Source organism: Podarcis bocagei (assembly GCF_964188305.1).
Source record: "Podarcis bocagei genome assembly, chromosome: 7".
NCBI lineage: Eukaryota > Metazoa > Chordata > Lepidosauria > Squamata > Lacertidae > Podarcis > Podarcis bocagei.
Window position 1 is genome coordinate 75,418,408 of NC_138132.1, and position 14,089 is coordinate 75,432,496.

The 14,089-nt window shown below is 47.0% G+C and overlaps 1 protein-coding gene across 2 annotated transcripts in view; it reads right to left on the reverse strand.

Annotated features, from left to right (window-relative positions):
* LOC308591024 (tyrosine-protein phosphatase non-receptor type 11-like) overlaps positions 1–14,089 on the reverse strand; it is a 64,230-nt gene that overhangs the window by 34,068 nt on the left and 16,073 nt on the right. Inside the window, exon 1 of one of the 2 annotated variants that reach the window (XM_081201546.1) lies at positions 10,748–10,904. The exons of the other annotated variant lie outside the window; for it this stretch is intronic. Coding sequence (XP_081057672.1) covers positions 10,748–10,752 — 5 coding nt within the window. The 5' untranslated portion in view covers positions 10,753–10,904. Of the gene's footprint in view, positions 1–10,747; positions 10,905–14,089 lie in introns of those variants that run through there. 2 annotated transcript variants of the gene reach the window in all.

Here is a 14,089-nt window from a genome sequence, read left to right on the forward strand (position 1 = left end):
TACAGTCGTACCTTGGATCCAGAACGCCTTGGTGCTTGGATGTTTTGGCTCCTGAACACCGCAAACCCGGATGTGAGTATTCCGGTTTGTGAACGTTCTTTGGCACCCAAATGTCTGATGCGGCTTCTGATTGGCTGCAGGAGCTTCCTGCAGCCAATCAGAAGCCGTGCTTTGGTTTCCGAACGTTTTGGAAGTCGAACGGACTTCCGGAATGGATTCTGTTTGACTTCCCAGGTACGACTGTATAATATAAATGGAAAACTTGGCAATCATGTTTAATGATTTCTGTGCAATCTTACATACATTTTACTTACCAATCAAAACGAAATTATATTCATTTAACCAAAGTACTGTATCTTTCAAATTCCCAAGTCATGCTACAACTTTTTAGCACCCCTCATTTGGGGAGTTTGAAAGCTGAAAAATTCAACACACCCTAATGTGCAAGGGTCAGTGAAAGATTCCTTCTTCCCATACACAGGTATCCATCAAAGCCAGGTCATTTTATTTTCTGTTGTAGCACTTTGGAACTCCCTGTCTATTGACGCCAGGAAAGAACCCCCTTCTGTTCTTTATAGGAATCTCCCTGAAACATTTTTTGTTTAGGCCAACAGCATATCCAGAAAAACAGGTTGCCTGCAATGCTAGTCCTAAGTAGAGTATACCCATGAAAATGAATGAACTTACATCCATCAATTTCAGTTGGTCTATTCTGAAAACAAACAGCCCTGGATATAACTAACCCTCAGAATGCAAACCTGCCTTCCAATCTGCATTTGCTTACAGTTTATTTTAATTCTCTTTTAAGCATTCTTAAAATACCTCCTTCTAACACTTTCATTTTTATTTCATAAACCACTTAGCAGGGGTCAGCAAACTTTTTCAGCAGGGGGCTCGTCCACTGTCCCTCAGACCTTGTGGGGGGCTGGACTATATTTTGAGGGGGAAAATGAATGAATTCCTATGCCCCACAAATAACCCAGAGATGCATTTTAAATAAAAGGGCACATTCTACTCATGTAAAAACACACCGATTCCCAGACTGTCCACGGGCCAAATTTAGAAGGCGATTGGGCCGGATCTGGCCCCCGGGCCTTAGTTTGCTTACCCATTACTTAGAGCTTTGATTACAAGCAACGACTGTATAAAGGCTGTGAAATAAATACAGTGGTACCTCGGGTTAAGTACTTAATTCGTTCCGGAGGTCTGTTCTTAACCTGAAACCATTCTTAACCTGAAGCACCGCTTTAGCTAATGGGGCCTCCTGCTGCTGCCGCGCCGCCGGAGCACGATTTCTGTTCTTATCCTGAAGCAAAGTTCTTAACCCGAGGTACTATTTCTGGGTTAGAGGTGTCTGTAACCTGAAGCGTATGTAACCTGAAGCATATGTAACCCAAAGTACCACTGTAAATCTGCAGTGCCGCTTCCACACTATTGGACCAGTTTGCCTGACACACAACTTCATCTACAGAGGAGTGGTTAGAGTGTAGCACTAGGACGTCGGAGACCAGAGTTTTCAAATCCCCACTCCGCCATGAAGTGAACTGGGAGTGGCCAGCCTAATCTACCTCACAGGGTTGTTGTGAGGATACAATGGAGAGCAGAAGAACTATAACTCCGTGAAGGAAAAGGTGGGGATATCAATGCAACCCATCAACAAAGAATCCATTGACCAGCCCGCTATCACTCCACTGCAGCCGAAAAACTAGAAAAGGCATCTGACCATCACACAGCGAATGACTCACTTCTCAGCGACGGGAAGATCACCAGGAAGGAAGAGGGAGCCAGCTTAAAATAGCACCAGGCAACCAGTTTTAATGCCATTAGCTCTGAAATAAGGTTGTCAAAAAGGGTCAGGACTCTCCTCCTCTTAATGTCCTGGCTTGCAACAGAGTGAGTGATTACTTTAATAAGAGAAAAGAAAAAAGAAAAATGTTGCACGGCCCTTTTGATGGGAGCCGAAAGGAAGGAGGTTAAGGGGATTGGAAGGTTCTTAGGGTGGTAAACAACTCCAAATTGTATATGTTTTAAGCGGATGCTACAAAAATGGTCCAAATATTTATAGAACCTGCCTCTCCCAAAACACTTGGAGGAAGCTTCCGGCAAGCAAACAAAAAGTAAGTCGATATAATTAGTGCGGAGTCATTTCGGTGACCGTAAAGAGCCGCCTGCTGGTTGCTGGATCAGGCCAAAGGCCCACCTAGTCCAGCATCCTATTTTCGCAGAAGCCAACCAGGGACCTATATGGGAAGCCCACAAACAGCAACTCGCCTCACAGGGAATGCAAGTGGCAATTTTGGCACTTTTCCAGATGTAATGTCTTGCATAGAGATGCTGCTTTGGGGGCAGAGACCCACTGGAGAGGAGGGCACTCATCCCCCCAACACACACCCTTCTCCATACTTTGCATACTTGGGAACCCATTGCCACAACATGCACGGACTGTTAGGATATAGTTCCTTTCCACCTTAGAAGGAGCAGGCATGACTGTTGTGTATCACATGCCTGTTTACTTCCAGCACAGGTCTGCTGGGAACTTCCATTTGTATGCTGCTTTTGTATTGCTATTTGCTGGAGACAAAGGGAAGAAGACATGTTTTTTCTTTGTTCCTGAACTATGTTGAATAAACGCCTGTGAATACACATGTCTCTGTCTGCCATTTCGGTTGTGAGAAGTTATTCACTCTGCTGATAAGAGCGTGCCGAGTCTCTAAATGTATCTGAGGCTCGTGTCGCTGATTGATGCTGTACCGGAGATTGCCCGGCTGCCGGCTGGTGACTGGAGCCAGCTGCCCCCATCTCCCCGGCAGTATCCCAACAACAGGGTTATGGGCCCAGATCCACAGTGCTTACAGGAGAGTAAGACTGCTGATGGCTGCTGCGAGACCCTGGCAGAGACAGAGGTATGTGAAGCTGATCGTCCTGGCCGAGGCTAGAAGGCTTTTGAAGTCCATGCCAAGAAGTGATTAGGCCGAGGAGAGAGGCAGGCCTCGTAATTTGCGAGCACCAAATTTAGGCCACTTCCTGTTTTCAAGTGGGGAGGTGGGGCTCAATCACAGACAAGCAAATCCAGCACACCTACCCCCTTTTCCATTTTATTTTCTCAAATGGACTTTTTGCAGTAAAATGCACAGGGGTACCTGACCCCCCCAAATTCATGCCAGAAAGTCCAGTTCTAAAATTCAGCCCAGATCCCCAAGGCCACATTTAACACCATACATTTAAAGCCCTGTGATATCACTTTAAGCAGTCATTAGTTCCCTCCCCCAAAGGATTCTGGGAGCTGCAGTTTGCTCAGGATGTTCAGAGTTTTGAGGAGACCCTTATTCCTCCTCAGTGGAATTCCCAGAGTGGCTTAACGGCCAATCCCTCTTCCCAGGGGATTCTGGGAATTGTATTCTGTGGGGGGGGGAATAGGAGCTTCCTAAAATCCATCACCATCCTTAACAAACCACAGGTCCCAGAATCCTTTGGGGGAAGCCACAACTGTTTTAAGGTGGCATCATGATGCTTTACATGAGTAGCGTGAACGGGGCCTGATACGATCGGCAGCAGTGGCGCAATGCCCCCGCTCTGTAGCCAGGATCCTCTCCAGAAGAGGCAGCTTTCGGCAAGGCAAAACCTTCAAGGCTGCACTTATACACACATTAAGAATTGCCCCTCTAAACATTGTTTTGCCACAGCTGAAAGAACCAGATAATGAGGTTTAATGAGACTTAAGGATGAGACAGAGTGGCTGAACATCACGGATTAATGTTCTAGCACACCAGGAAGAAAAGGCCATAAGGAAGACGAAGTGCAAGGCAGCACCATTAGCTGGTATCAAAGAGATGCAGCCAATCAAGAGCAGCTATTAGGACTTTGAAATGAGATTAAAAGGCTGAATCTGGTCAGATAAAGGAAGTGGTTGACCACATAGCCCAGTTCACTGCTTCCAAGAGTGGTCAGACAGGTGTTTCTGGGTACTCCAAAGCAGGAGACTTATAGCTGGGTTTGGGGACCTTTTTCCAGCCTGAGGGCCACATTTCCTTCTGGGCAGTATTTCAAGGGCCACATGTCAGCGGTAGGTGGGACCAGGAGCAAAAATGGGCAGAGTATAGTACTCAGCAGCACTGCACAATATGCAATTTACTTGGATCAGCATAACTTCAGTCTTATCCATAGCTGCCTAGGAGTAAGCTCCATTGGACTCTGCAATATGTTTCCTGCTGGCTGCCTAGGTTCAACTTGCAGAACACACCTGAGCTTTCACAAAAGCTCCTCTGCCAGCTGAAACCCAACCTTTCAGAGAGAAAGGCAGACAATCATGCAAAGAAGTGCTGCTGTCTATACTGGCTAGCATGAAGCAGGGACCCCATCAAAAGAAAGGAAAGAAGTACCCAGCCTCTGCTTAATTATTTGCCAAATTCCCCAACTTCACCTATCCTAATCTGCCGCAAGCAAACTTGAAAGTCTTATTGTTCCCTCATTCATTTCCCAGATGCTCTTTGTCCTTGCTCTTGCTTTGAAAGAAACAAGTAGGCCTGAAGGTAAACTCTAGTGCAAACTCCTTCCATTACTTCCTTAGACAAACGGCTCAGATCTACCGTTCTGCAAGTTGCTCTTTCAGGATATGTTTTGCTCAACATGTTTGTGACCAGGGTGGGTACCTATTTCAGCCAGAATACAAAGCAATCTCGTATGCTTGGGGTAGACTTGCAGCTGTCCTTAGTCCTAAATCAAACTGACTCACTCTCTTGCCAATTTCTCCTCCTCCTCCTCCTCCTCCTCCTCCTCCTCCTCCTTCTTTTAAAAAAGCTTACATAGTTCTAAAGGCCAAGTTCTTTCCTCGGCCATTCAGATTGTTTACAAGAGGCATTATCATTCTCTCGCCTCCACATTTTCCGTATGGTTTATCGGCAAACATAAAAGCTAGGTGGTCCTTGCAAATGGAGCTGTCCGGATGAGCCCCCTTGTTTTGACATTTCTGGAGGAAGGGAAAGCATTTCTAAGAAATCATAATTATAATAATGTTTCTGCTTTAATTCCGAACCCCTCCAGAGTTAACTGGGAATGGAGGGGAGTGAAATTAGAAGGAAAGCGGGGGCGGAACGGTGGAGAGACAGGAAACTTTCCCACAAGTTTTGAACTTCAGAAGGTGGCTACATGCAGAACAGGCTGCGGTACAATCCTGGTCATAGAATCGTGAAGTTGGAAGGCACCTCAATGGGTTATCTAGTCCAACCCCTTGCAATGCAGGAATCTCAACTGAAACCATTTAGAGCACAGAGCAACAGAAGTATTAAAGGTAAATGTAAAGGGACTCCTGACCATTAGGTCCAGTTGTGGACAACTCTGGGGTTGCGGTGCTCATCTCGCTTTATTGGCCAAGGGAGCCGGCGTACAGCTTCCGGGTCATGTGGCCAGCATGACTAAGCCGCTTCTGGCGAACCAAAGCAGCGCAAGGAAACACCGTTCACCTTCCTGCCGGAAGGTATCTACTTGCACTTTGACGTGCTTTTGAACTGCTAGGTTGGCAGGAGCGGGGACCGAGCAACGGGAGCTCACCCCGTCGCTGGGATTCGAACCGCTGACCTTCTGATCGGCAAGCCCTGGGCTCTGTGGTTTAGTATTATCTCCTCATAAATCGGAGTGCCAAAGCAAAAGGCATGCTGGGAAATAGCGTGGCACATTTGATTGGTCTGGATTAGGCCCAGTGGGGAACCTAGCTGCACAAGCGGAAGGTGCTAAGTTCAGTCCCCAATGGCATTTCCCAGTCCCCAAGGACTGGTAAAAACAGCTTGCCCAGAATCTTGCAAAGCCCAGCCAGCACCAGCAATACTGAGCTAGAAGGAACAATGGCCTGACTCGGCAACTTCCTGCATTCTGCACCCGGTGCCCTATAACTCCCATCAGTCCCAGCCAGCGTGTTGGGGGTGGGAAGTGCCTGGTTAGCAGAGGCTGATCTAGAGAGTAGGGAACACAGAATCTTCAGAACCATAAATCCCATGTGTCAAAACTATTTTAGCCTTAACTAAACATGCCCCTGGATCTCATGGTTGTGGCTTTCTTTGCGTAAACAAAACATGGGTGTGGCTTTTGTTTGCTGCTAATGAGAAAGGCCTAACGGTATGATGGAATGGGATTTCAACTCAAAGTTAAAATCCATATGTGGCCCCTTCCAAATGTTGCTGGACACCAGCCACATGGCTAAGAGAGAGGGATGATGGGAGTTGTAGTCCAGATACATGTGGAGGGGCCAAAGGTTCCTCACGCCCGAAGGTGCTGTGTTAGGTGGACCTAATGGTCTGACTCAGTACAAAACAGTTTCCTTTGTTCCCATGTCTTAAGGGAAAGGTCGTTGCTCAGTGCTAGAGTACCTGCCTGGCATGTTAGAAGGTCCCAGGGTCAACTTCCAACATTTGCAGCTGAAAGGGTCAAGCTAACATGGAATTGGGAAAAAATATTGAAGCACGTGAAAGTAAGTGGGTACTCGCTTGGTGCAAAATAAGGATCAGGCAGACTCAGCAATGGAGAATAAGAAGGTGAGGTTTATTGCCAGGCAATAAGGACCCAGTTTGGAATCTCTTCCAAAAGGAACTGGGACCCCGATTGACAGAAATCCAGAGGTCTTTATACCTGAGCAAATCACAGCAAATCATAGATCATGAGACAACCATGAGGGATTCACAACATTGTCAGCGAGAATCAGCCAATCAGCAAGCTCTTGTCACGCTACCAGCTCCTGGTCAAGCACAGAGTTCAAGTTCTGCTTTCCGATGCTTGCAGTGACGCTCTGTCTAACCTCTCCCCTAGTTATGACAGGACAGGGAGTTTGGAGATTTTGTGGTTTTGCTCTTCCTGTTCTGTGGATTAATTTAGCCTGTATCTGAGGGGATTTTGTACCAGAATCTCTGATTCACGTCTTCCCCTTGTCCAGGGTACACGGATGTTTGTAGGGGAAAGGTCGGCTCCTAACTTTGCTGTTCCAAGCAGTTTGCAGTTAGCTAAGGCACAGCTTCCCTTTTGATTCAAAATGGATTATAAAATACTGTAAGCCTTGATTATGTGTAAGCATATATTCAATATATTGAATATATTGATTACTGATAACTGATTATATGGATAGCATAGGGGTAGCCCTTCTTCCTTGCCTCAATATGACTTCTCTGCCTGTGACTCTAGGGAGATTTTGCAAGCCAGAGAGGAAAATACTAGGCTCAGTGGCCAAGTACGTCATCTAACCTGCTTTAGCTTGGAGCTGCCTCTGTGACAGATGATTTGGTGGGGAGGCACGGAGACCTAATTTTCAGGCCTCAAAAAACAGTCATGGGCCGCAAACACAACTGTTTGAGGATGGAAGAACATCTGTCAGGGATTCTTTAGCTTTGATTGCCGGGGGTTGGACTAGATGGCCTTTGGGCATCCCGACCAACTCCATAATCCTAATTCTAAGACGTTTGGGTTGCACTTTTACTCTGAGTAGGCCCACTGAAATGAATAGGCCTAAGTGAGTCCTGTCCACCCATTTCATTGGTTCCACTCTGAGTTAATGTTAGTTGGCTACAACCCATTGTTTGTTCATTCCTAACACACACACACACACCCTTCCCTCCCACCAAACAGGATCCGTTCGGTCGATGCGGACTGTCTGGCTTCCGCCCTGAAGAAAAGCATCTCCATCGTCCTGGGATGTGACACTGCAGCCAGTGACAGACACTACAGCGTGTAAATCTGTCATTGAGGTTTCCCTGACGGGATGCTAAATTTAGAACTCCTACCAAAACGGGGGGGGGGGGGAGAGAGAGAGAAAAAGCCACCTCTGTGATGAATGCCTTGTGCCAGGAATTTGGCCTTTTACAGCGTTTTTCCTACCTTTGTATAGCGGTAAACCCTGCGAGAGAGTTCTTTTCCTCTCCCTAAAAATGGCAGGCGGGGAGCGGAATAAGGGAGAAATCCTGCATATTAAGTACAAAATTATATTAATTATTCTCTAAGCATGGAACCTGGTGTAGCGCAGACAGAACCACTCAAGAAGGAGGTATCGGCAGGAGCGAACACACACACCCTCCAGAAAGTACACAGCTCTGAGCATGCTCAGTAGCATACAGTGGTACCTCGGGTTAAGTACTTAGTTTGTTCCGGAGCTCCGTACTTAACCTGAAACTGTTCTTAACCTGAAGCACCAGTTTAGTTTATGGGGCCTCCTGCTGCCGCAGCGCCGCCGGAGCACGATTTCTGTTCTCATCCTGAAGCAATGTTCTTAACTTGAAGCACTATTTCTGGGTTAGTGGAGTCTGTAACCTGAAGCGTATGTAACCTGAAGCGTATGTAACCCGAGGTACCACTGTACAATGCTGGTTGGTCTTGCATGGGCGGAATGGATAATGGGGAAGAGGGATGGAACGGAGTAACTTGAAAAAAGGTCCTGGCTGGCTCACACCATGATCAGAAGGAGGGAGCAGAGACCTCACAGCTGCTGCTTACTCACATAATTCTATAAAAGCACACACGCCGGGTGCGAAATAATACACGGAGGAGCACTGAAAAGAAAGAAGAAAAGTTGGCAGCATACACCGATTCACCCTTCAGAGAGGGCTTGGGGTGCCCAGGCTGACAAACATGTTTTTCAGTCGAGTTGCAGGTGATTAATTTTGCGGGGTAGAGGAGAACAGACACGAATGTATACTGAAAGGGAAAGAGTGGGTGGAGAGGATGAAGGAAACCAAGTCTTTTCTTATCAGCACGGGTCCAGCTGCCGCTCAAATGACTATTTTTTTCTTTTTTGAGAGAGAGAGAGAGAGAGAGAGAGAGAGAGAGAGAGAGAGCAAGACAGGATCTACTCAGTCAAACATTTCCTTCCAACACAGCTGGGGGTGGCAGGCAGGAGGAGAAGGGTGTTCAAGTTAAGTGTAGGGTAGAAATGAACCCGGCTCAGTGGTTAAGAGCATCTGCTTGGTGTGCAGAGGGTACCAGGCTCCATTCCTAATGGCGTCTCCAGGTACAGCTAGGAGGGACACCTGCCTGAAACCGCAGAGACCTGCTGCCTGTCAGTAGACAACACTGAGTTAAGGGGACCAAAGGGACTGACTCTGTTGTAAAGGCACCTTCCAATTTTCCCGTGTCTGGGGATAAAGGTCATTGCAGAGCATCTGTGGCTTGGTTAGGACAGCTGACTCCCAAAACCCAGACTGAGAAGACCCAGTTTGCCACACCTCCCCACTTAAGGAGAATCTGCACATGCTTTTTAGTGAGAATAACCGAGCATGCACAGAGTAGTTTTGCTTTGCGCCACAGGCGCGGAACAGAATGGTTTTCCCGATATGCTGAGCGGAAGTTGTTGTTTTCTCAAGTGCCCATAAGGCCCAAACAAGAGCGCTGCCGCAGGATCAGGCCAAAGATGCTTCTAAGTCCAGCGTCCAGTTCTCCCAGTGGCCAACCAGATGCTCCAACGGGAAGCCCAAAAGGAGAACTTGAGATCAAGAGCAACTCTCCCTTACTTGTGATGCCCAGGACTGCTATTCAGAGGCACCCTGCCTCTGACAGCAGACCCTCCAAGTGTCCCTATTTTCCAGGGACAACCCTGGATTTGCAGAAGCCATCCTAGTTTCTGATTTGATCTTGGAATGTCCCACTTTTCCTTAGGACGTCCCTATACTCATCAGAGAAATGTTGGAGGGTATGGAGTTATCCAACCCACCAGGTCATCTGAAGGCAATCCTTCAGCCACCCAGAGTGGCTGGGGCAATAAACAGTATAATAAACAGTATAAAGCTGGGGTGTTGTTGTTGTTGTTGTTGTTGTTGTTGTTGTTGTTGTTGTTGTTGAATAGAATGCCCCTATAGTCATTGAATAAATTTTGGAGGGTACATGGCTGCAGAGGCGGAACCCAGTCTTACATCCTCCACAAATTTCTCTAATTCAAGTCATCCAAGATGGAGGCTGTCACTCCCTCTTGAGGTGGCAAATTTCACAGTTTACCGTTTTATTCCATGTATAAGACCAGGTTTTCCCCCTAAAAAATAATGTCCAAAATTGGGGGATAGATCTCCCCCCATTTTCTTAAATTGGAGTCCCCCAAAATAGGGGGCATCTTATACATGGGGGTGCCTTATAGGTGGAAAAATACGGTAACTAGAATCACCTCACACATCAGCTTCTGCAGCCTTGACAAAAACGAGAACCATTCCTCTAGAACAGTGTTTCCCAAACGTTTTTGGGCAACGGCACACCTGTTTACCCGAAAAAAATCTCGCGGCACACCACCATTAAAGCCCCGCCCCGTGACGTCAGCGCGCAGCGTCACGCCGGGAGGGACGCACAAGAGTGGAAGTTTTTTCCCTCCCCCTTGCCGGGGTGGGAGGAGGCAGCAGAGCGAGGGACTGAGGGACGGCGGCAGCTGAGGCGGCGGCGGCGGCTGCTGTGGTGGTGGCGGCGATAGCGGGCGGAGGAGGGGGCGGCGGCGGGGCTTGAGGAGCCGTCGCCGGGAGTTGCTGCTGCTGCTGCTGCCCGGACATGCCGGCCTCCTCCTCCTCCGCTGTCTCGCGCTCCTCCCTTTTGCGCGCGCTGCCCCGCCGCTCGGCACCACCACCGCGGAGCCGCCCCCGGCTCGACGCGGATCCTCGCCGCCGCCGCCTCTCGCCGCCCGACTCGCCCGCCTCCCTCCCACGGCACACCAGCCGATGTCTCACGGCACAGAAGTGTGCCGCGGAACACCGGTTGGGAAACACTGCTCTAGAAGACACTGCTTCGAAAAGGCACACCTTACCTCATGAAGCAAGATTTAGGAGGTGGGAAATAAAATCTGGTTAAAGGTATTCTCCAGGGCTATGACAGGACGCCACTCCGTGCGAATGCCTGAAGCAGTGAAGCCCCTCAGAACAGCCTTTCCCCCTCAATCCAGTGGTGGACCGACCTGGTTGCGTCGGAACCAGGTGGCTTTGTGACATCAGAGTTGTGTTGCAGAATGAAAGGTAGAAAGGGTTCTTTGAACACCCTTCAGGGCAAAATGACCTCCATCGAGTAACAGAGAGCCAGGATTAGGACCTGAGAGACCTGCTTGCCAGGCGTGACCTTGGGCTGGTCACAGTCTCTCAGGCTAACCTACCTCACAGGTTCGTTGTGAGGAGGAACGTGTTGTGGGGTAGAACCACTTTGACATCCTAAGCGCAAAAGGTGGGGTAGAAATGTTATAAATAGGCTGGTGCGCTACTACGCTTCAGAGCAGACTCCCTGAACATGACTAAGTTAGAGCCGTTAATTTCAACAAGTCTACTCCTAGCCAAACTTAGGACTCTGCTACATTAGTCAAAAAACAGCATTTTGAATACGTTATGCAACACCAAATGGTGCTAGAGAGCAAAATATGGGGGGGGGCAGGTATATGATCACATGATGTGGTGAACACACACCATTTGAATGGTGATGCCCATCAACTTTTTTTTGGGGGGGGGCTCAAATATTTTATTGGGGGACAAAGACCCTTCAGCCCTTAAGAGTTGGCTCCTATGCTGGGTAGTGAGTACATTCTTCGAACAGAGGTTTCCCCGCCCCCTAAAATAAATAAAATAAACGAATTAAAAACAACCACCACCAAACGTTATAGGCTTAGTAATGAAGACACGTTTAAAAACTTCAATATTTACTTTACACTGATGAGGCAGTTAGGATCAAGGAAGTGACAACTATTGCTATCCCCTACAAACACACACACACACACACACACACACACACACACACACACACACACACACACACCATTGCTCAGGTTTATCACAAACCTCCCAGGGTTTCTAGATAAGACACCCTGTACCAGCCAATTCCAGATCAAGGTCTATTTTTGTAGCCAGGGCATGATGACCAGTCAGAAATATAGATTGTGACAAGGCTAATTTCCATCCTTGAAGATATAACAGGGCGTTTATTTTTTTAAATGGAACTTTTAGATACAAAAAGGCTCAGAAGGGAAAAAGAGAATGCACCCACCCACTCAGTTTCTTATATTCAAATCCTAATAAGCAAGCTGGTTTGCTTGCTTAGGAAAGGACGATGTCAATACAGAACACCTCCCAAGACTTCCAAGCAGCAAGATTGCTACTGACGGTTATTTGGGGTATCGTTTGGGGGGCGGGATCAGGGTACCTTAGCCCAGGAGATGGATCAATCCACTAGTTTATTTCTGCGTTAGGTGTACTCTGCTGTCAAGAATGGTATTTCATTTCATTTATTTTATTGGCCAATTCCCTTTCGTATTTTTTTCTTTACTGCTAATGCTTCAAGCGGGGATATCCACCATGGAGTTTTAGGTTCGAGCAAATCTTTGTATTTTGCCCAAACCATATAGAGAGATTGCCTTATAATGAGATTTAGAAAGTTTTTATAGATCTTGACTTTATCGTAACTTAAGTAGGCTTGCCAGCCATAACGGTTGTCATGTTCTGGGTCCTGAAGGTCTGTATTTTGTAATATACACCATTCCCTGATCCAGGAGAGACAGGCTGCCTCGTAATATTTTATTGCAGTTATATCTCCCCGCCCCCCAGGCGCTCAAGAGGGCAGCCATGGTTCTACCCGCTCCTCATTTAACCCCCACAACAACCCTGTGAGGCAGGTTAGGCTGAGAGGCAGCAATTGGCCCAAAAGTCACACCCCCAGTGAGCTTCATAGCTTAGTGGAGGATTTGAATCCTGGTCTCACCCAGGTCCTAGTCTGACACTCTAACCACTACACCAGACTGCCTCACCTGCTGAATAACTCTGGAGATCATTTTGGCAGAGTGTTGCTTCAGCTTTATTTATACACTTTGCTTTCTTTTGCCTTTTGGCAAAGACCAAGTGCAAACGCGTGCTCATTCACTCATAAAATACGCCTACGTCCAAACCTGCTGACTTTTCGTTTTTGGAAAGATGCAATGAATTTGTGGGTTGCCCTTTACCCCTAGACGATCCAGTGGGAATCTTATTAAATCACTAGGAGGACGGTCCCTTGCCCACAGCCGAGAGTTCTTGCTGTTTTGCTCACAAACCGTAACAAAACACCAGCCTGGCTAATTAAGGGAGATGCTAATGACTTTGCTTCCGAATCTCAAATGTTAAGCTCAAGACAGAGACATTTTCTACCTTTTTCAACGAGAAGTTTATGCGCCCAAGTCTGGTGGGTTTCGCTAAGCGCAAGTCAGAGGTTATTATTACGAGCATTTGGTTCCAGTTTTTTTTTTATTAAAAAAAAAACCACCTCTGGCAGGCAGCCCAGACACAAACGTTTCTAATAAACGTGTTGTGGTTTTTTGATCACTGACAAAATTAGGTTAATGACACCTTTCAATGCCTCTCTATAATAACTTCTTTTTAAAAAGGAAACACCAGTTTTCACTCATGCATTCCCATTGTTGATATTTTCCAGCCATTCTCACCAAATAATCATGCCACCCTATTTTTTGCATTTGGGAAATGCCATATATATATATATATATATATTTGCTTTCGTAGATTTTCACGGGTACAGGAATGTAGGTTTTGGTGTCTTCGGGTGTCTTCCCGTGTAAGAGTTGGGATGTCTAGGCGACGTTTCGACGAGGTCTCACTCGTCATCTTCAGGCTGGTGCTTTCGGCTTCTTGTTACTAGAACAGAGCAGGATCTCAGTGTTTGAGTTCCTATAAATACTGTTGAGGGGGTGTGGTGTATAGCCTCCAACGTTCTGGGCAGATAGGAAGTTCCTAGGTTAATGTGCCTTTTCTTCTTTTGTTCATTAATTACTTGAGGGATATCTTGAGTGATTACTTGAGTGATATTCTGAGTACCACTTAGGAGGGTCATTAGGTGTGGATTAGTTGCTAAAGCTTTCGTGTCTTGACCTCTTGACCTTGTGAAGAGTTTTTCTGAGAAGATGGCTGTACTGCACTTAGTTGTGCTCTGGCTTGGCTTCGTGTATAGGGGCATCCGGAGGTGCCACTATGGTTTGGCAACTTCCTCTCTTTACCAACACATGAAAGAAACAGGACACGAAATTAATTTTGCAGATTCCAAATTGCTCTTTAACATGGAACATCACCACAAGAGAATAATCATGGAAGCCATCGAGATAGAGAAACACCCTCACAACATGAACAAG